Source organism: Planococcus citri, chromosome 1 (assembly GCF_950023065.1).
Source record: "Planococcus citri chromosome 1, ihPlaCitr1.1, whole genome shotgun sequence".
Lineage (NCBI taxonomy): Eukaryota > Metazoa > Arthropoda > Insecta > Hemiptera > Pseudococcidae > Planococcus > Planococcus citri.
In genome coordinates this window covers 74856969-74880313 of record NC_088677.1, presented here as the reverse complement: position 1 = coordinate 74880313, position 23345 = coordinate 74856969, and the positions used below count along the sequence as shown (strand labels likewise).

The 23345-nt window shown below is 34.3% G+C and overlaps 1 protein-coding gene and 1 non-coding gene across 4 annotated transcripts; both read left to right on the top strand.

Moving 5' to 3' along the window:
* Positions 1 to 12: 12 nt before the first annotated feature.
* On the top strand, positions 13 to 131 carry LOC135833506 (5S ribosomal RNA). Its single transcript, XR_010556475.1, has one exon. It is a non-coding gene; the product is annotated as a 5S ribosomal RNA (ribosomal RNA).
* Positions 132 to 2523: 2392 nt separating this feature from the next.
* On the top strand, positions 2524 to 22184 carry LOC135832601 (tumor protein D54). 3 transcript variants are annotated; one of them, XM_065345979.1, is made up of 6 exons: positions 2524 to 2796; positions 12496 to 12614; positions 20526 to 20674; positions 20841 to 20900; positions 21140 to 21302; positions 21396 to 22184. In XM_065345979.1, the coding sequence occupies exons 1-6, from the start codon at positions 2778 to 2780 to the stop codon at positions 21519 to 21521; spliced, it is 636 nt and encodes a 211-aa protein (XP_065202051.1). In that variant the 5' UTR covers positions 2524 to 2777; the 3' UTR covers positions 21522 to 22184. The 3 variants fall into 3 exon arrangements, with proteins under 3 accessions (XP_065202051.1, XP_065202043.1, XP_065202035.1); XM_065345963.1 differs by lacking the exon at positions 2524 to 2796 and adding an exon at positions 4224 to 5164; XM_065345971.1 differs by lacking the exons at positions 2524 to 2796; positions 20841 to 20900 and adding an exon at positions 4198 to 5164.
* The last annotated feature ends 1161 nt before the right edge of the window (positions 22185 to 23345 follow it).

Genomic DNA, 23345 nt, shown 5'->3' with positions numbered 1-23345 from the left:
ACGTGACCTATCGCCAACGTTCATACCATGCTGAATACACCGGTTCTCGTCCGATCACCGAAGTTAAGCAGCATCGGGCCAGGTTAGTACTTGGATGGGTGACCGCCTGGGAAAACCTGGTAACGTTGGCTCAACTTTTTTTTTTCACTGATATAATTTTTTTTGAATTTTTTACACCATTAATTTAATTTTTTTGTTACAATTTTCTCTTTTTACATAACTGTAATATTACTTTTAGAGCTAAATGAATACATTGAAAAACTAAGGAAATAGTTGACGAAATATCGTCATTATTGTAAATATTGTATGAAGTTAAATATGCTAAAATATGAAAATGCACTTGAATTTCGTTGAGAATCGCTGAAAATGAAGTAAATAACTTTTTCATCATTTGGTGTGTTTAAAGAAAATTGTACACATGATCGAATTATAGAGTGCAGCGTGAATTTCGGATTTCCAACTTCATTTGATGAAATTTCAAGTTTCAAAAATCTACTGTAGACTCCAGAACTGCTCATAACTGGTTGTAACAGTTTCCAATCGATTTAGCAGGTTCAAAATAGCGTACATATATCTCAAATTTCAGCTTTCTTGGTCAATTTGGTAAAATTTTGATTTTTTCCTCATTTTTGGCATGAATTTGATTTTTAAAAATTCACCAAAAATCGAAAAATGCAGTATAGCACTTAAAATTTTGACAGGTGATAAATTTTTGCCCGATTTTTCGATCTACCTTTGTACGGTTCAAAAAATGTTGTGCAAGTCCTATGTTGAAACGCAAAATCTGCGATTTCTGCTGACCTATCAATAACTATTTCAAGACAGGGCTGATGAACGAAATAACGATTGTTTCGTTATCGTTTCATTCTGTTCTGTTCAGGAACGCTAACTTTTCAAGAATGAATAATTCGTTCTGGTATTTTGTTTATGGTCAAGAGACATTTATTGTTCTGTTCTGGTTTTGTTCAAGTACTTTTTGTCCCAATTCGTTCTGTTCTGGTTTTGTTCAGGTTTATTTTGTTCAAGTACCTCGAGTTCATTTTGTTCTGTTCTTCTGTACTGTTCTGTTCTGTTCAAGTTAGGGTTTTTCACTTTTCTCGTCCATTTTGTTGTTCTATTTTGTTCTTTATTTTCAGAAAAGATAATCACAAATATTTGAATAAATTTTTAATATTTTTGATTTCTCTTTTTGCTTTCACAAATCACAAAAACCCTTTATTCAAGTAAAATGAAAAACAAATGAAGCAATCAAAATATAGGTAGGTGGGTAAAAATGAAAATTTAACAAAAAGATAGAGTTATAAAAACGAAGCAATAAAATTGCATGCAAAATGATTCAAAGGTAGGCAAATTGAATTCAAAAATCGAAAAAAAAATTTAAAAAATTGGCAGACCAAGTCACAAAAACACAACAATAATAAGTAATATTGCGTGAATGAAAAATTAACAAACAATACGTACCTACCTAAATAAAAATTGAAAATGGAATTCAATCAAAAATTAACATACTTAGGTATAGGTACTTAGTTGAAATTTGAAAAACACAGTAATGTTCTGTTCTGTTCTGTTCTGTTCATGTAGGTTAATGTAGGTACATCAAATCATATTGTTCTGTTCTGGTTTTGTTCAAGTGTAATTTCTTTCCGATTTGTTCTGTTCTGGTTTTGTTCATTTGTTGAGACCATTGAATCGTTCTGTTTGGGTAACGTTCAGAAAATTTGAAAGTTTTATTGTTTATCGTTCTGTTCACCAGCCCTGTTTCAAGATTCGAAAAAATGTGGTCCTACCTGGAACTTCCAATTCGAAAGTTGATAAGAGCGATGCTGACGATTCGATGATTCGTTCTTCGTATATGTGGTTTTCTCTTCTTTTGACCCTTACCTTCGAGCTCGATATAATTAAATTAGTATTTAAATACTCAATGATACAGGGTGGACAGAAATATCGGGTACCCCTAAGAAAGTTTTTCATTAAAAATATAGGTTGGCAACGTGAAATAGATGCATATGATTGGTGAAATGTTATCTCTCCAGTCTAACAACCAATCATGTGCTACCATTATTATCATTCACTGTGACCAACCGAAGTATTTAGCAGAAAACTTTTTTAGGGGTACCCGATATTTCTGTCCACCCTGTAATTTGATATTTTATTCCAAAAAGTAAAAACTCACATCAATCGCGATGTTGGCTAACACAGGAATATTTTTATGTTTATATGTTTCTGTTGTTAGGTCACTTTCCAATTCGAGAAATTCATTCAAGAGGCGTTGGAGAATTTACTTTTTAATCGTAGGTAATTTTATATTTTCATATTTTGGTCAATATTTTATTCGAATATTCTCACTGAAATTCACGATTTTACGATCAATTCTGAATAATTTAATAATTATTAATTATGATTTTATAAAAAATTAAAATTCATCCACAACGCTTTTAGGTAATTTCTCGGTAAATTACTCGACTAGGTGCTTCGTTCGTGTACATGCGCACTTGAATTTGTCGTGTTGTTATTCCGTCGGAATTTTGGGATAATTTGATAAAATCCTTCGACTGTTGTCTCTACTCTCTGTGCGTGGTTAGAGATATGATTGAATAATTTTGTCTTCTATTCGTCTGTCTATGTGTTAGTACGTAATTAATATCGTAAATTCGTCAATTAATTTGTCGTTTAAACTATCAATTGACCGCAGACGCGTTCTAATTTCCTCGCCAGTCAAGCATTGTTGTTCGAAGATTACTCAGATCGTTGACATTTTTCACTAACTGCTTGGAAAAATGAGTGTTATTTCATCTGGTAAGTTCGTTTCACCTTTTATATTAATTAATCATCGCACTACTCGTTCCATTTTTATACTATGTTCACAGTTATCGGTTTCGGTAAAGTAAAATTCGATCGCTACGTGTATTTGCATTCACTACTACTACGTCGTAGCACTACTATACGATGCATTTCACAACATGTACCTAGGTCGGTTAATTGTTTTAATGGCAGCGAAAATATATTTCCAATTTTGTCGTCGTATTTCGAGCAATTCTCATCTTCAATAACGTGAATTATTCTACGTAGAAAAGAATCTAGATGTAATACGTCTTCGAGTCAACTCGTAGTATTCGATACACTGTACGGTTTCATGCCCGCAGCTTTTTGTTCGGTATCGAAAAAACTATTCGTAATTCCCCATGGACTAATTTTTCAACTTTATTTACCTAATGTATTACGTTTTATTCGAGTTTCCCTTTTGATTTACCTACTAGAAGTAGAAGGTGAACGTTGAGTTGAAATCTACGCGTATTAATTAGCATATTACGAAATACCAACGCTGTAATGATGCGAATTAAATTAAGATAGCGTTTACTTTATTATTAATTGAAAAAGTAAACCATTAGATACGTGTATTTAGCTGATGAATGTGGAAATTTAATATCTGATGGTTGAAAAAATTGTTGGAATCGCGGTTAGTTTAGTTAGACGAGAATTGCGTATTTACAGTCCGGTTAACCGATATCATTATCGTAGCTGCGATCCTATTCCTCGCTCGGTATCGAATGTATTTATTTTATCATGAAAATGAGTTCCGAATTCCCGAAAGGAAACGACGAAACGTGATTATTTTTATCGTAGTCCCCCCAGGACCGAAGACCTCTGCGAAATGACTCATGACTCATCGTGTCAACATATGGATTTATTCGATAGGTACCGTACGCGAAAAAAAAACAACGTACGATACGAATCCGTTACTCGGTGCACAACGAACCGCAAGATAAGCAAGATTGCATTCGTCGATCGTCGAATATTCGATGAACTCCACGTCATCGATCATATACAAGTATTAAAAAACTCATTCTGTACAAAATCAACGCTCTTTGTTGCTGTATGAGTATGACGACGACATAGGTAGGTAATTTATCGTCTGCACATACAGAACAGAACCGAGAGAACGCCCGCTAACAGCAACCAACGACCAACGATCTTATGGTAGATGAATTTCACGAAATGTTCCCAACTTAATGACGGTGTTGCTGGTTCAAGTCTTTCCATCTCTTTTCTTTGTACCAGTTACTCGTTTAATATGAAAGTGTACCTGTGGAGAATAGGTCAGTACACAGCCAATTCTTCGTCTCGGAAGAACGTTTTTTTTTTCTCCTTCGACTCGCGTACTTTATCGAATTTATGATCGATTGGTGAAATTGATTGTTTAGTTCGTGTCAACGGTCGCGAGCTCGAGCGTATGGTTTCCTTATTGTCGATGGATTTGCCAACTCGTATAAAAATGGCGTATTTGTTTGAAATTTTATCGCTGATTATGCAGGTTTCTAGTCGATGATAACGGTCACACGACGTTAGCAGTGTTGATAACCACGTAGCTAAGTATGCTAGTATATTAGCTATTGTTCGCGTGCGGAAAGTAGGTAACTGGAGTTATCGAATCAGAGTCGTCGTCGTTGCCAACAAATTGCACTTGCAGGAAGAAAGTGTTGGAAGTGGAGTTTCCTCGAACGTCGATACGTAAGAACGTAAAGTGATCAACTGTACTCTTCGAAGTCGAAATAGCTACGTTTCAGCTTCAAAAACTGACAGGAAAACTGCCATATTCGTTACAAATACATTCTACGTGATTTTTTCCTCATTTTTGAATTCCTACACTCGAAGTTATCTTCAATTATAGATACGATAACGACTGTAAATACACACCATTGCTATAATAAATAATCAACCGAAGCACCGAAACCGAAGCTTTATCGATAAGTTGGATTTCAAGTATTTCGACGTGTGTAAATGTGACTCAACTCGTACCTACAAATCATGGTTACCCTGAAGAAAACAGATATAGAATTCGTAACGTCAGACTACGAAGAAGACGGATACCTGGAATATATTCGTAAAAGCGATACCCCCAGTTTTGACGGAGAAGACCACGACGTATCCGACTCGTTACTCACAATACCCAGCTCATGGGCTGCCACTAATTTCGTAATAGCCGAAGATGACGACGACGAAGGCTCGTGCTCGGTCGAAACCGAATTTGTGCACAGGAAAAACTTATTCAATAAGAAAAACACCATTAAAGATGTACGAGTTAAATTTCAAGACCTGTCTAAACCTTATCTAGCTCGTATTACCACTAATGAAAATTACTTGAAATTCTTACATCTTGTCAAAGGTTCGTAGTACCATACCGATGTAATTTCTTATTATACGTGTACCCTTTTTAGTACGTGCAATATTAATGTATGTACTCTGGGGTATATTTTTAACCCGGGTCTGTATCGATTATTGTACGTATAGCCTTTCTTTTCATTAAGCACAAAGTGCTGTTCGCGCGGTTTCGCAAAAGTAAAAAGAAAAAACTTTTCTTTCTCATTAGGTATTGACAAGTGTCGGCCAAATTCAACCTTATCGTTACATTATCGAAATTGTTCCATTGCCATATGGCAATTAGCCTACGTATATGTCGAGCGTAAATATTAACAAGCTTTGATAAGCTTTCGAATTGGTTTTGGTTTGTTGTATAGATTACGTATTCTCAAATGAGATTGGATTTTTTTTTAACGCGTAGAACACGTTGAAGGCGATGCTTTACGCATTATCAAGGAACAACAATCGACATGTTCTGGACTTTAATTTTCAAAAATCCTCCCCATTGTCTTCAATTTTGATGAAAAACAAATGCCAGAATTGAGCAAAAAACCCCAGATCTTTTTCACGTTTTGAAGTTATATTCTACGAATAGTTTGGCGCGTGATCAAAGCCCCCAAAATCGGGGTTTTGTCAAAAACTTCTAAAATATCAACTTTCGAGTACTCTCTAAATTTGAAACAGTGAAATTTCACTGTTTCAAATTTAGAGAGTAGAATAAGCTCAGTGATCATTTCATCTCCTCTCCAATACCTATCAAATGAGCTACCGACCAACTCCCCAACCCGGGGGGGGGGGGGTATGGCGCTACGCCCTCTCAATGCGACGTGATTTTAAAAATTTTACATTTTTTGACTTGGGATTTGGAACCTGTTCTGATTGATCAAATAAAGTCAAACTTGAGGAATGGGATTCTTTTGGGAGCTAGAGTTGACGTCTGGAGTGGGGAGGGACAAAGTTGAAAAATTACAGAAAGGTAATTTTTTGGAGGGGCATAATATGGACCCAAATGGATAAAAAAGGGTCCAAAATCATACCATTGGTCAGTACTTCCATTGTGATCAACATATCGAAATTTCAGCTTACTATGTCATCCCCACCTCATTTAATTAATGCGAAATTAATGTGGAAAATTCCTTATTTTACCCCTATTTTCTTTTTTTACCACTTTGAAAGGAGTGGGTATAACCTAGGAAGAAGTCAATTAAGCCTGGGATTGGACACAGTAGTCCCTCCCACTCTTATTTATTTTAGTACAGAACTTTTCAGGCAATTTGGTAGTCGGGGGGCCCACATAAGGATCACTTGCACAGTTGCACCCCCCTGCCGATCCTCCGGGACAACTTTTTTCTTAAAGGGGGAGTCCTAAGGAATATTTCTAGCCCTTGTCCTCAAAAAAAAAGTGGCCCTACTTACAAAATGGCGACCATTTTTGATTGATAGGTCAGCCGAAATCGCAGATTTTGCATTCCAACATAGGACTAGCATAACATTTTTAAACCGTACAAAGGTAGATCGAAAGATCAGGGAAAAATTTATCACCTGTCAAAATTTCAAGTGCTAAAGTGCCTTTTTCGATTTTTGGTGAATTTTCAAAAATCAAATTTTGGTCAAAATGTGAGAAAAAAATCAAAATTTTACCAAATTGACCTAAAAAGCTGAAATTTGGGATATACCCTATTTTCGACCTGCTAAATCGATTGGAAACTGTTTCAAACCGTTTTGAGTAGTTCTGGAGCCTCCAGCAGATTTTTGAAACTCAAAATTCTCACAAAATGTTATCAAAATGTAGTTGAAAAGCCCAAATTAATTCTGCAAACTAATTTCAATATGCTATGAAGTCGACTGCAGGTGAATTTCAAGTCGTTTTGGAGCCTCCAGTAAATTTTTGAAACTTGACATTTCCCCAAAATTCCCTCAAAATAGAGATGGAAATCTGACATTAACTATGCACTCTAATTTTAACACCCTCTGAAGACAACTTCAAGTGGGTTTAAGTAATTTTGGAGCCTCCAGTAACTTTTTGAAAGGTGCCATGGCGTTTTTAGCAGAAAAGTAGCTGGAACCTTCAAAACCACTTGAAACCACCATGCAGTCGACTTCATATTATTGTATTGAAATTAGTTTGCAGAGTAAATTTCGGCTTGCTAACCCAATTTGATGAAATTTTAAGTTTCAAAAATCTACTGGAGGCTCCAGTAATTTTCAAAAAATCGCTGGAGGCTTCAAAACGACTTAAAATTCACATGCAGTCGACTTCATAGCGTATTCAAATTATAGTTTTCAGAATTAAACTCGGCTTTCCAACTCAATTTGATGAAATTTCGTGGGTTTTCGTCGATTTCGAGTTTCAAAAATCTACTGGAGGCTCCAGTAATTTTCAAAAAAATCGCTGGAGGCTCCAAAACGACTTGAAATTTACCTGCGGTCGACTTCATAGGTATTGAAATTAGTTTGCAGAATTAATTTCACGTCAATTTGGTAAAATTTTTATTTTTTCTCACATTTTGGCCAAAATTTGATTTTTGAAAATTCACCAAAAATCGAAAAAGGCACTTTAGCACTTGAAATTTGGATAGGTGATGAATTTTTGCCTGCTCTTTCGATCTACCTGTGTACAGTTTAAAAAATTTTATGCTATAGTCCTATGTTGGAACGCAAAACCTGCGATTTCAATCAAAATGGCCGCCATTTTGTAAGTAGGGCCACTTATACAAACTTATAAAAATGTCATTGGTGGAAAAACTGGCTTTTAACATCAAAATGAGGGCCTTACTGCTGTTTTGCTTCTTGTAACTACAAATTTTCTAAAGCATTTTCTATATTATTTAATTTTTAAAGTTCTAAAGTGCATGAAAAAATGAAATTCTCGCATATAAAGTATCGTTTTAATATCGATGGTGTTGTGGATAAAAGGCCAAACTGAGTTTCCAACTTGCATTCTAAACTCGAAAGTGTCATATCATCGTACTAAGGAGTAGTTTGGCCGATGTATCAATTTTTTTGATGAAGGCAACTCATTCGCTTTCCATTATTATCCACTGATAATATTTTTTCTAGCTTGAGAAATTTATAATGATGAAATAGTTCGAGAGTGGACAGATTGGCCCTTTTGTATTTGTTCAACCTACAGGTTCAACATGAAAAAAAGGGCCAATCTGATAAATTTGGCAAAAAATAATAGATGTTTTGTTGTTGATAAATGGCAAATGCTTAGCAAATGGGAAATATTCGGCCGCGAAATGAAAGCTCATATAGTCTAATATTGTATGTAGGGGTGAAATCGATTTGTTATCAGTCATCAGTGAAGGTTCGAGCTTTGGTATCTTTTTTAATCATCTTCAGAATGAACTCTTTTTTTTGACGGATAAAATTCGTTTCCTGAGGCTCTTTTGATATTTTAATTTCTAGAAAAACCAACAGAATTACTCAAATGTGTCCAAATAATGCCAAATACTTATACAGCGTACTCAAATTACCTGAATTTTTGGTCTTTGGTTCAGGTTCAAATAGTTTAGCAAATCCGTCATCTCGATCCTTCCTCATTTCATTTCTATTGAGAAAGAAGTTGTGATTTTGTAGCCTGAAGTCTCAGGTACACGATGATGTGCTTAATTTTTCTTTATGAGTTATAGAAAAAATTTTGGAGGCCTTCGAATGGGCCGAGGAAAAAATTTCAGGTCATGCAGGATACACAAGTAGGTACACTTTGCGCTCTACCGGCGAGACTAATTCTTATAGCAAGCTGCATGAGCAGTAATTTTGTAGTCTGAAGTTACAGGAACATGGTGATGTATTTAGTTTTTCTGTACAACATGCTGTAACAATGTTGAACATGTCCAAAGTGACTTGGGCGTTTTTTTTTTTAGTGAAAATTAACATCACTTAGCTATACCATGATCTCGTTGAATTCATTCAAGAATATTTGTACAAGTCAAACAAAAAAAACTGAATACACCGCCGTGTTCCTGAGGCTTTGGACTATCAAATGATTGCACACACTGCTTGATATAGATATTAGACTTGCTACTAGACCGCAATGTACGATACTCCAGCCCCATCAACCGAATAACTTTTCTCAAAAATTTCAAATACGATCAACATTTTTTCGAGTTGTAGGTATCTAAAAACTGAACACACCACCGTCTTCCTAAAACTTCAAGCTATAAAATGAGCGCTCATTTGGTTCAAAATACTCGTACCTCCATATAGGCTCTCCTCCAGAGCACTGTTGGCGATACTTTTTAATCCACCCTCGTATTATTTTGTTTACTCGTAGGTCTGGGTTTTCTGAGATCATTTTGGTACATTTGCAATTTTTTTTAAATTACTGGCCATCAAAGATAAATTTGTAGTGGTCTGTAATGTAAAAAAAAAGTAAAAAAATAGTTCAGTTTCGCCGTTTTGGATTATACTTTCATGTAAAAAAATGCAGATTGGCCCTTTCGTATTTACTCAAAATGACCGAGAACAGATTTGCCCTTTGGAAAAAAAAAACAGTTTGGCCTTTTATCCACAACACCATCGATATGTACCGCTCGAAAGACAAACTTTCAAGAGCTTTTGCCTTCACTTGGGCCTGTTCTCTTTTCTTTATCAAAATTAACATCCTAAAAAAACCTTTCCAATTTAAAAATTTTAAAAGCCGAAAAATGAACTCTTTGCATGAAAAAACGTCGTTTTTTGTTCTCTCAAAATAAAAAATTTTCCAAAGTTTTCGCTCTCGCTTCGCTCGGGTCATTTTTTCTTCTTCTTTTGCAAATTAAAAAAAATAACATTTGGGCCCTCAAAAATTCAAAACAGAAAATGAAAATTTTTACAAGTCATGTAATATCAATCAACAAAATGGGTATTTTCCCCTTGAGTATATCAGATGGCAAATTTTCAGCCGAACTCCCTCCCCCCCCCCCCCCTCTCAAAGAACCTCTGTGGGCCAAATTATATTATTTTGCTGATCCGGGCTCGCATCCCACCCCCTTGCCCACATTATACTTCAACTAGTTTATGAAAAATGTTGATACCACCCAAAATATACTTATGTGTTTAATGTATGTAAAATAGACACGAATCTTACCACTTGAATTTTTTCACCAATTTTTGGCTGTCAAGGGGGAGGGGGGATATTGACCAAAGGAAATTTGAAACCACTAATATCTTCAAACCCAATTCCGGCACCCAATATTTTTTTTCTCTTCTAAAAATATGTTTAGATGAGTAAGTATTACTATTTTTGGAAATTATTTTCAAATTTTCCTTTAGGTGGGTCATCTTCAAAAACTTGAAAATGTGTTTCATCGCCCAAAAAGCCACCATATTTATGTCGTTGTGAAATTTTGCGCACAGGCCTCTGTAAAAACAGCTGAAAATGAAGAAACTTCTTGAAAACCTCATGTTGGGCCCATGGGCATCCTCTCTCTCTCAATTTTGAGACAAATAATGAAGTCAGATTTACATTTATAGATATTCTATAAAGGCCACATTTGGGGAACAGCTTGCCCTGAAAAAAGGCTGTGATAATAGAGTGGATCGCGAAAAAAAAGTGCCTGGATTTTGACCAAATTCAGCGGAGACCTTCATTTCGAATTCAATGTTATCCAGAAAATTTTCCAATTTGACAGTTTTCCTGACAAGGGAAAAGTGAAGCACTCGTATATTGATTCGTGTATCGATTGAAGGATAGATAAAATTTAACGCTGAGATTAATATCACGTGCTTGAAAATTTCTATTTCGAAAATATTCGATGATGTTTTATCCTCATAATATTTTGATTCATTCTTCTTCTCTTTCTGTTCGCCCTCTTTCCTTTCAAACGTACATCAAATCGTAATCCGATTAACGAAAATGTCTGTCAATGTTTATATGTAATAAACTTCCAAAGTAAAAGCTATCATTGGCATTTCGCAACATACAGGGTGTCAAGGGATTACCCGAATTTTTAGTCTGGCCATTCACTCTCTGAACACACTGTACAGTTCACATTTGACGAGAACGAGTTGGTGGAAACTTAGGTAGAATACGAGTGAAAATTTCGAGAAATAAACTAACTGAAAATTTCATGGCTATCTCGGTTTGGTTTCGACGGTGCACGTACGAGTATTTTAATACAAGATAAGAACGGTGACGTAATTTCAGAGCGAACTGTACAGTAGAGGTGCTTTATAGTTTTAAACGATTTATAGAAACTGTAGAAAGGCCGCAATTTGCTGGAGACTGGCAATTTATTTCGTTCGGCTTTTGAAAAGTTGAAAATTCAACTCGAGGTTGTGAAAAAATTTATTCGAGCCTGCGTAGATTTTCTGAGAGAAAATTTTGGGCTCGGTTCGGTTGGTTAGGTTACCATTGGATGAAAATTATGGTGTGATGTGTGTTCTCACTCGAGTCAGCTTTATAATGACGTCATCCGATTTTTCATCCATTTCGAAGGTTGATAAAGCTTTTAATGGTTCAGTGGAGCGATTTCGTAAAAAAAATCAATTCACTCGGATGAATATTTTTTTTGGGCGATGTTTTGTTTTCGTATTTTTACACCTATTTAAGTACATATTAGGTGAAAAATTATGCAAGATTTATTGAAATTTTCGTTTAACGAAATCGTTATTATTGTTTGTAAAATGGTTACTTCGTATACCCGAAGAGGCGAAGACTCGTCAAACGCGCATAATTGAATTGAAATGACGCTGCAAAATAAAATTTTACGAGCCAAAATAAATAGTTGCAATTTTTTATTCACGTCGAGCAAGGCTACCTACTCTTTATATGTACTCGCTGCATAGAATATTGAAGACGTCATATTCGTCGATAGATCTCTGCCATCTAGATTCATTCGTAGAAGCACATGTTCGCAAACGTGTCGTTTTTTTTCATTCTACGTTCCTATTTCGATTAAATATACCTGCTTGCCACAGATAAGTACGACAATGTTTGTTTGTGCGGTTTTTTTTTTCATCATTTGAAAATGTTCATGTTTCTGTCAGCTATAGCCCCTTTTGCCCCTTTCAAGATACCTACCTTATTGGATTAGGCTGGGTTGGCGAAACGAAAAACACAGAATACATACATGTGGGTTTTTTCTCTATACCTTTTAAATATTTATTTAAATAGACGATTATTCGACGACACGAATCGTCAACGCGTTTGTGTGCTTATGGTATTCTCTTGGGAGAGAACTGTGTCGAAAATTGGTTAAACTTTCAAGGGGAAATAGCAAAAAGAAAATATACCTACGTGCTGGGAAAATATATCATCTTACGAGTATACGACGAAATAATGCGATACCTTCTACTCGAGTTAGAATTACGATCGAGTATTTCTTTCTTTTTTTTTACTTGGCTAATTTATCTGCGTCAATTTTTCAGGTGAAGATTCGATCGGAGAATCGCTCCAATCTCCTGATTCTGGCATCAACGAATTCCTAGGATTAACACCGGAAGAACAAGAGAAGCAGAGGAAGGCATGGCAAGAAGAATTAACGAATGTAAGTTATTTCAAGATTAAGATTAACTCTGATTAATGTGGGATTTCGAAATTATTTGTTGTGTTGGATCAAAGTGCTATCTACTCGGTTCAATAAGTTTCAATTTTTTTGATTCAGCATAAAAATCTAAAAATGATCAGAATTTATAAAAATTTCGAGAAATCGTTCAAAATTCTTCCAAACTACGAGTATTAGAAAATGAAAAGTTTCTTAGGAAGCTAAGAAAAGAATGTACCTATCCTAACCGACACAAAAGTTTTTGAACAGAACTATGGGGAATCGATAGAGGTCCCCAAAATACACCACCTGTCAAAATTTTAGGCGCTGGAATTCATTTTTCAATTTTTGAAGAATTTTTGAAAACAGAAAAATACAAAAATGGGGGAAAATCAAAATTTTACCAAATTTACCTAGAAAGCTGAAATTTGGTTTGTAGCTCTTGCTCTAGCTACCTTTTTTTTCGACTTCCCGAGTCTATTGGTGATGGCTTTGAACCAAGCTAGAACCTCTAGCTTATTTTGATAATTTTTATTTTCTGGAGAAAATTTTGGATTTGATCCAGCACCAAAAGATTTTTGAAAATATGTGCCAAAATTCATCAAATAAAAACTGGAGAATCCCAAAATTTACTGAAAGCTTCAGAATGATTCGAGACCATAATGAAGCGACTTGATTTTCTTAAATGACTGGTGGTGTATTTTAGAATAATTCTCTGTCGACTCCATCTCGCACCTTGGAAGTAATAAGGTTACATCTCAAAAAAGATCGATTTTGACATTTTTGCATTTTTGGGGTTTGTATGACCCCCCTCAACCAAAAATAACATTTTGAGTTGGGTACATTATCTAGACCTTGTAAGAACGCAAAGGGCCTAACTCAAAATCCCAACAACATTGCAAGTTGTTTGGAGTTATAAGGGTACATCTAAAAAAACGCCGCCTTTTTTGCAGGGCTGTTGGACACGAAACGTAAACGTATCGTTTCGTTTCGGTTGAGCTCTTTGAACCAACTGTTTCGTTATAACGTTTCGTTTCATTCCATAAAAGTAGTATCATTTCGTTTCGTGTCGTTTCCTTTCCTTTCCTTTCAGCCAAAAAAGTGAGAAAAGCTGACATTTTTATTAATAAATTCAGAAGAGAACCCCTCCAAAGACTCTAAATTGATGAAATTTGAGTGAATTTGACAAAATTTGGTCAAAATTTACAAAAAAACTTGCAATGAAAAGCCAAAAATTGAAGAAACAGAAATGATTTGTTTCGTTATAACGTTTCGTTTTGTGTATTTTTTTGATTCGTTTCGTTTCGTGTCTCGTTTTGTGTCCAGAGCAAAAAATTACCATTTCGTTTCGTGTCTTTCGTTTCATTTCATTTCGTATTAACAGCCCTGCTTTTTTGAGTAAATTCTCAAAAACTAAGCACTCTAGAAAAAAACTAACGACATGATGTCGATTGGAAATTTAATTCTCTGCAACTTTGTTATCATGAAATTTTTTTGGACACTTCCTTGCGCCTCCACATCAACTTTAATGAAAGGTTATAACTCTCCGCACAACAATTGTCGACGTCGACATTTACATCGACTACGTTTTTTTCCAACATATGATGGAAAAGTGATCAATTAATTATTTAGTAGGAATCTTCTGTCCATATAAAAGCCAGGTAAATGAAAATTTTCGAAATTTTCTCATTATTTCTGATACCTCGACATGCCATCTCGACATGTAGATGTAAAATTCGATGCTCGAAATTTACATCTACAACTATGTCGACCAATTTTTCAGAATTAAAATTTCTGTTTTAGTGTTTAAAATTTTAGTAAACATTCAAAAATATGATCTTGTTCAATGTGGAAACAAATTTTTTAGGGAATTGGTGAAATTATTCACTTTTCCGCAGTTTGGAGTTGTAGATGCTATGATGTTGATGTTGAATTTCACATCAACATTAACATCGACATGTTGACATGAAAATGGATTAGTTTAGTACTCGCAGATAAAGTATTGCACCATCTTTGATATAAGGGATTTCTGTTGAACTTCTTGATTATACAGACTTTTTGTCTGTACTTCTTCAGAAGTGGACTTTGCATCGATGCTGTTTTCAGCACTAGCAATAGCCACATCAGAGGAAATAATTTTTGGAAAAAAAATGAAAAATTTTAAAACGCAAATTCTATAACTTAACGAAGCAGGAGGTCGATGTAAATTTTGATGTGAATGTCCATCCATCCACATCCGTCACTTTTGGATGCCCCATGTCGATGTGAATTTCGACCCTGTGTGGAGCCAATTGTCGACACAAATGTAGATCAACATCAGTCGACAATTGAGGCCTATAGAATCAAATGCCTACTTCTCCACTTTTTTTCGAAAATGAGTTAAGCATGGTTTGGTATACTACAACATGTCCCACATCTGATGAAAATGTCAAAATTTGAATTTCGGTCCAGGTAGTATGGTAAAACAGCGTGTAAAGTTAGGGGTTAGAATCAAAACTCTACTTTTTTAATGGAGAAGTCGAGTTTTCAAACGAACCTGGCGGATTTCGAATGAAACACTAGTGTTATGCCTTGAAATTATGCTTGAAATTGAATAAATTCATCAAGTGAGGACCCTTCCCGCAAAAAACACCTTTCATTTTTATTTTTATTAATAAAAATTAATTTTTTTTACTTTGAAAAAAAAGGAAAATTATTTCAATTTCCAAATTAATGGTCTAAAAATGCAGTATTATTTCAATTTCTTAAACTTTACAAGATTTCCTGAACGTTTAGCACTGTATTGCTAAAAAAATTTTGATGAAATGTGCTACAAAGATATATTAAGTGTAAGGTTGGAGACAAAACTGCACTTCTCCAAACTTGAAGCGGCTCAGGAACTCTTATGGCAACGTGTAGGGTAAAACAAACATGCAGGTCACTATCGGCATGTTGGTAAGAAAATATTAGACGTATTACCTCGGTATTTTATGTTACAATGAATGCTAGGGAGGTTTTTTGCGTTTTTCTCAAAAAGTTCAAAAATGGAGAAGTAGACTTTTGATTCTAGTGGCCTCAATTACATCGACAATTAGCTCGACACAGGGTCGAAATTCACATCGACATCACGACATGTGGCATCCAAAAGTGACGGATGTGGATGGGTCAACATTCACATCGAAATTAGCATGGTCATTGTTGTACGGGTCAAAATGTTTTCCAAACATTGAAATATTTCCTCTTTAAGATTTTATTTTTCAAAGTGTTCTTATGCTAAATGAAGGTAGGATACCAGATCTTTAAAATTAGGTGCTATTCATTCCTCACAATTAATTATAAGTTGATGAAAATAATGAATCAAGTTTTAAAAAAAAAGAAAATCACTCTCCTGTAAAATTTCACTTTTTTGAGATGTAACCTTATTACTCCCGAGGTGCAATGTGATGTGAAAATATCAGAGAGTATGGATGCAATACCACCTCTACATAAGGCCTCAGCGCAGAAAAACTTGGCAACATGGTGTGGGCTGAACGTTATCATTTGTGTATAGTAGTTAGTATGGAGTTTGGTGGGAATTGAGAAGAAAATGAGTTTTAATTTGAATTATTTTCGCGTAATTTGATAGAATTTATTGTTTAAAATTGTTCTAAATGCTTTTCAAGTGTTATGCTTCATATTGCAAAAAAAATTATCATAAAGGGTGGCCGAAATATTCAATTTTCAAGTTCTCATAAGATGAAATATGCCGGTATCTTGTTAGTGTAAGTTAGTGTTTCTCGCGATTAATAATATTAAATAAATGATTTTGAGCAATTGTTTCGGTATCTTATTCATCAACTAAACTATAATTAGTTGTAATTCATCGGCTTGTTAATCAAATCAGTAACTCTTCGTACAACGAATCTGTATTGTTGGATTTCTACCAGTTCCTGCACCAGAAACTAGATTAAGGCATAAGTAATTTTGTAAATCAGTTTTAATATCATCAGTGAATGCGCTAATAGTTTCAATGTCCCTTAAGTAAGTACATTAATTCAGCTGTGATTGATCTTCGCGTGTAATGATCATTTCAATCAAACTTGAAACTAAACTGACTCGAATCTGTTAGTTGAAATTCTGTGTTCTGCGTTCTTCCTTACTTTGAATCGCTTCAGGAAATATGATCTAAAATATTGCAGTGCATCTTCCAATGATCAAATATCAGTTTTACTCGATCAATAATTACTGTCAGTTGTTTAATTTTCAATATTATCACGCATATTTTAAGTACCTATGTGTAATTTGAATGAACACAGGATCGGATCTTACAGAAGTACATTCTATCTCAGTGTTTTTCAAGTCATAGTAGTTGGAAATTCGCGATTCATGTTATTTCTTATTCAATAATAAGGTACATAGATGTATTTTGATCACTGATCGTAGTTATTGCGAGTAGTTTTGAAAAGGTTGGGATTTAATTCAACTTAACACAATGTGTTATCAGTCAGTGTTATGCGTATCCGATCTTTAAATCTGAATAGAATGCAATTTTGAGCAAGTTAAAGGTTATTTGAGAATAGAAAAGTGATCTACGATTCATTCAGATCATTTTTCCGTCCTCAAAAATCCATATATTCACTCAAAATTCCATTCTATTCCAATTTAAAAGCGTAGTACTGGCGCGCACAGAGCATTGAACTTTCATATCTATCTAAGCATTAAAGGGAAAGTTTCAAATTTAGGTCTACGATTGTAGGGCATGAAATGTAGATTGTTTTTCACCCATAAAATACCTATGTGCTCATTAAATTTTTCGAGTAATTAAACAAAAACTATGAGAAAATGTACTTTTCCCATAATATGCCATCCAAACTTCAGCCTACTGGAGAATTGTCAACGTCGCAATCCAGTTTTGCGCTGAGGCCTTATGTAGAGGTGGTATTGATGGATGGCCCAGTTCACCATCAGTGATCAACTGATCCATCGCCTTGTCAACTATGTTACATGTCACATTTTGGTTTTTGAGATCAGCAAAGTGTTTACCAAGGATCGATTGTGGACTAATAGGATTGTCCAACCTCGGTTTTTGTGTGTGTCTAAAAGTTGTTGTAACAAATAAGACGCTTTGGTTGACATCTTCAAGTGTTAATCTATTTTCATATGGTCCCAGCAGTGTGTAGTTTCCACCAGGAACCTGCCCCCCTGAGGGGAGCACCCTTTGGTCTCCGGATTTTCTCCGGCCGCCACACGTGAAGCTGTGTGCTTTTGGGCACACTTCAACACGCTGGCCACCATGGTGCCTTCAGCTTCTGAGCTGGTTTGTTTCTGACTGACTACAGAGACCCTGACCATATCTTCATAAGTTGATTGAACTCCATCTTCTAATATTGTTATGTTACTAATACAGTGGAGTCTCGATAACTCAAACTCCGTTAACTCAAAAACTCCGATAACTTGAAGCAAAGTTTGTTTCCCTTCAACTCTCCATAAGACTCAATGTAAAATTCACTTCTTTACCTCGAAGTAACAAGTCCAAAAACTCCGATAACTCGAAGTAAAATTTTTGAAAAAGACAAGAAAACGTTGCCAACGTTTTGCCTCTATAACTCGAATTTCTAGTTGAAAACACTTGTAAATTCGAATCTTATTGATACAAAACTCTTTCACATTCACACATATCGGTATCTTCAATGGTACCTATTGTACAATCTCATTCCATAATTTAATCTTTTCGACCAGGTATAATATGTGTTTCCATTTCATTCTAGTAAAAAAACACTCATCCAATTCAAAACTTCGCTAACTCGAAATATACCAAAATTAACCTCTATAACTCAAACTCCGATAACTCGAAGTCAACTCCTTCTCCCTTCAGCTTCGAGTTATCGAGACTCCACTGTATCAAGTAAGTAATTGGCACACTGTGGTTTGTTTAGGGCTGTTGTCTTTCTGAGGTTAGATTGGGTATTAAAATAACACTCCATCATGGATGGTCTGCTCTTATGGTGACTGATGGTTTTTTGCTGTTGGTTGGTTTCTAACTGGTCTGCATCACCTTCACTCTGGCTCCCACTGGATATGTCAAGCATTAGTGTTCTTTCAGCTTTTGTTATACATATGTATTCTTTTCCTTTTGGCCTTTGGGTGATGTTGTTGGCATTTCATTCTTGCTGCCACCATACTAAGGAAACCATATACCACTCTGGAAGAAATTTATCATTTCTAAGGTTGGCACGGGCAGCTAGGTTGGCTAGGGATGGATCTTGGATGTTCTGACCCTATCAACAGTGGTTGACGTGGCCTCTTGACATGATTCATTCCCTTTGGCCCAAATGACTTTCATCTCTTTCAACCATGTGGGGCCTTCCCATAACAAAAAGGAGGAATAAACCGTGGTGAATTATAAGTGTTATCGCTTTTAAAAAATATATTTTTGTATCTCTATTTATTTCATACTAAAAACAATAACAAATACTTATGAATATTTAAGTTAACTGAACGTAGTAGCCATAACAAAAATATAGCCAAAATAATATAAATGTATCGCGAATCCGCAACATTTTTCACTACCTTTTTGACTAAATTCACTAATTTTACACTACTCACACCACTGATTTTTAAAATCACTACTTTTTCACAACTTTCACTACCTGTTGGAATACCTGAAACCTGAAAGCTCCAGAACACCCTGAAACCACCTCTAACGGACTCGGCATATTAAAAATCGGGTACCTACTTGGTAAATTCAATTACAACAACTCAATTATGTAAAATGTGGAAATTTCAATTTTCAAAAATCTGCTAGGGTGCATGCTCCAGAACTTACTACCACTCAAAATGGTTCGAAACCGTTTCGAATCGATTTGGAGGGTTGAAAACAAGGTACACACCAAGTCACCAAATTTTAGCTTTCTTGGTCTATTTGGTAAAATTTTGATTTTTTTTTTTCATTTTTGACCAAGTTTTATTTTTTAAAAATTCAATAAAAATCAAAATCGTTCGTGAACTCAAAAATTTGATGTACTGTTTCCAAATTCATAAATTCGGAAAATCAGATCACCTCAATTCAAACCTGATGGACAATTACTTCAGCTTATTTTCAAATTCCGTGATTTTAGAATTTTTTCTCGATTTGCCATTGAAAGTAAAAGGTCACAGGTGTAGAAGTGACCTACGTAACTTTTCTCATAAGGATTATAAAATTTCTTACTTATTCTCATATGCGAGTTCGTATTATTTCATCATTTTTGAAAGGAAATTTGTACTCAACTGAAACAAAGAAAAATTAAGCTGGATGAGTTAGTTATAAAATTATTGATCAATCAACAGATATAAATTATGAAATAATAATGGCTGAAGGCCAAAGTAAAAATTCTGACGATCTCTACATATGTTCATTGTTCAATAAAGAGCCAGAAATGAATATTCTTATTCACAAATGAAGTACCTATCATAAAACTTGTAAAATTGATTGTGAAAATCACTCAAAAATATCAAAATTGATGTGCATTTTTGTACATATTATCATAAAACGACAAAAATTTAAAAAAACGTCTCATTTGAGTAAAATTCTGCACAGACTGCTTAGATTATTGAAAAATACTAAGAAATAATCGGTAATTCTTAAAATTGAATAATGATTTGTCAGTACTGCTGAAAGTGTCATAAAATTTCTCAAATTGCCCCCTTCCCCCTCCACCAATACCTTTTTTTCATTTTTATTTTCACTACCGGTTAGATACCCTGAATTCTCTTTCGATTCCATTTAAACCGGTTCAAAAGTTTTTATACCGGTTGGGATAATTTCCTTATAAGTAAATTCTGCTAAACGAATTTCAAAAAAAAATTACAATATTTGAAAAATTTGAAACCCTTGTATGTATTACTTTGATTAGTTGACCACGTGCAGAAATTAGAAATCTAATCACTTCGTTCACTATGTCTTTTTTCTTGCAGATTGAAAATGAAATACAAACATTACGTCACGTGCTGACCTCCAAAACCAGACAAGCACACGAACTGAAAAGAAAATTAGGTATCAGCGTTTGGAAAGAGATCCAAGATGATATGTCTCAGGGAATCAAGAACGTTAAAGAATCTAACGTGTTAGTATACCTCACGTATTTTTATTCGACCGGGGAAAAACTAATCATTATGTAGTTGGGTTGTTGTTTTTTTATTATTTTTTAAATCACTTGTGTTACGTAGTATTAAATCGCACCTTTTTTCAAGCATTTATGGCTATTCGTATTTGTTTATTCTCGCTTTTAGCTACCAAAACGTAGAAGAAAAAGTTGGCCAGATTAGTAAAGCAGTAACCGAAGCTCCTTTGTAAGTTGACCTATCGCTTAAACGTTGCTTATTTGTATTTTCTCCAGGGTAATTTTTGATTATTATCTGATCACGCAAATGTGGCATTTTTTTTCCTTTCGCTTTGTCGTTTTGTACTGATTTACTCGTTGGTATATTATTGCTATTTTTTTAGTAGAACGAAAAAATGAAAAATGTTTTTAGAAAATTAACGCGATCTGCAGGTTTTATATATTCATTTTTTTCTTTCGTGTGTTCAGGTATCAGAAAACCGAATCTGTGATAAAGCCTTTTGCCGAACGTACGACATCGTTGATCGGTGATTTTGGTAGTGGAATTACAATGAAATTAGGTCAATTGAAGAATTCAGAATCTCTGCGATCGATCGAAGAAAAAATGGGCTCTGCGTATGAAACTGTTAAGGTAGGTAAACAAATAGTCTGCGAATGAATGAAAAACATAATTTGATTTGAACATAGGTAGAGGTACTAATCTCGAGTTAATTTTTATTTACAGTCTCGTGTCATTCCATCCCGATCTAATTCCGTGCAGTATTTAGACGAAGCTTTGAGAGAAGCCGATATTAACCGTAGCAAAAGCGTCAGCAATACTCCAGCCACTACTCCGACTATCGCCGAATAATCTCTGATAGAAAAATGTTTTCAAACAAAAATCCCATCGTATTAATAAAATTAATTAAGCTTTTACATACCTATATAAATATTTTCCTCTGTACGTCGCCGTTGATCGCGTGCTCGATGTGAGATTTTTCTTTTCCTTTTTATAAGAGCTTTTCACGTATATTGTAATAACACTGTAAGATATAAAGCGATTAAAATTTTGAAAATACAATAATTTCTGTTAACGGATATTATCATAATAAGGGTTAATATGTTTATTTCTGTTTTTTTTTTTTTTTTTGGTTTATTTTCATCAAAAGTTTGTCCGTCGGTTTCTTTTATAGGTTTTATGCACAGTGTATATAATACGATTTTTTCAAGTATTCATTTCTCAGCTCTAGTTTATTATATTATTTTAGCGCTGTAAATATACTACGCCGAACATTCAGCATTAATTACACTGTCGCGCCTACATTTTGTGTACCTTCTGTCAATCATGTATGATATATTTTTTTAATTTATACATTTTTTTGCCCATTTTGTTATAGCTATTTTAACGAATATAAGTTTTAAAGCAACATTTTATTTTCACCGAACTTTGTCAATTTCTCTTAGTGTATGTGTACCTACCTTTTTTTTTTGTTTTAATATTTATATATAAAATATATACGTCCTAGCTGCGATATACCCTTAGTTTGTGATCGGGAAATACGCCTAATGTAACGTTAGATGGATTTGATCGAAGGTAAAAGTTATCTATTTGTTGAGAAATGGGCTAATTCGTTTTCTGAAGCTTCTTCGTAGTTGCTACCTTTGAACTGTTTGTACCTAATCAGAATGATTCATGATTTGTAAAAATATGTACGAAGTTCTGGGTACTGAAAAATACTATTGGAATATTGTTTGTTTTACAGTGATAAGAAAACTAACAAGGAAAAGTAATGTTATCAAACTTCTGAGTGATTTTTTTTCTTTGTTTAAAAGGTACAGTACAACAAAACAAAATTTCCAAAATTACTTTTTTGTTTTCATATTTTTTTTTAGAGCATTTTGTATGTTTATCTGTAAAAATACCTACTATTTTTCAGTTGCCTTTTTGATATTATTTTCCCAATATTTTTGAACCTTGAATTATCAAAAACGTTCCAATATTTTATGACTTGGAGAGTTCAACTAACCAAAAAAAGTTTGAAAAAGAGAGTGAGATTTTAACCATTTTTGGAAAAAAAACAAAATCTTTGAACAATCTTTTGGAGTGGGAGGGAAACATTTTTTCAAAACTTTCGCTACAAAACAAGTTTTTTTTGCCAATTTTTGGCAAAAAGCAATACTTTTACAAACCTAGTACCCAAGTTAAAAAGCAAGACTTCTCGGCAATTATTCGCAAAAATTTATACTTTCTCTGCCCCTCTCCCTCCAGTGTTCCGCGAAAGTTGGAAAAAGTTGGAAAATTGCGAGAAATTCAAGAAAGTTGGGAAAATACAAAAATTCCGACAATATTTTAGTTTCAGAGTTTTCAAAAACTAAATTTTTTTACAATCATCAAAGTAACAACTTTCCCAACTTTTACTAAATGATGAAATTTTTAAAACGTTGAGATCAGAAAAACCGAATTTTTACTTACATTTTTGATGTTGTTCTACTTTTCGAATTACAAATTTTCCGAAGCTTTTTGCGCTCGGGACAATTTGATTCTTTTCTACTGAGTTATAATTTCAAAAAACTTATGATTGAATTTGAAAAATATTGAGACCAGAAAAACTGAATTCATTTATCAAAATTGATGTTCTATTTTTCAATTTCTAGTCACACATTTTACAAAACTTTTACTCTCACTTCACTTGGG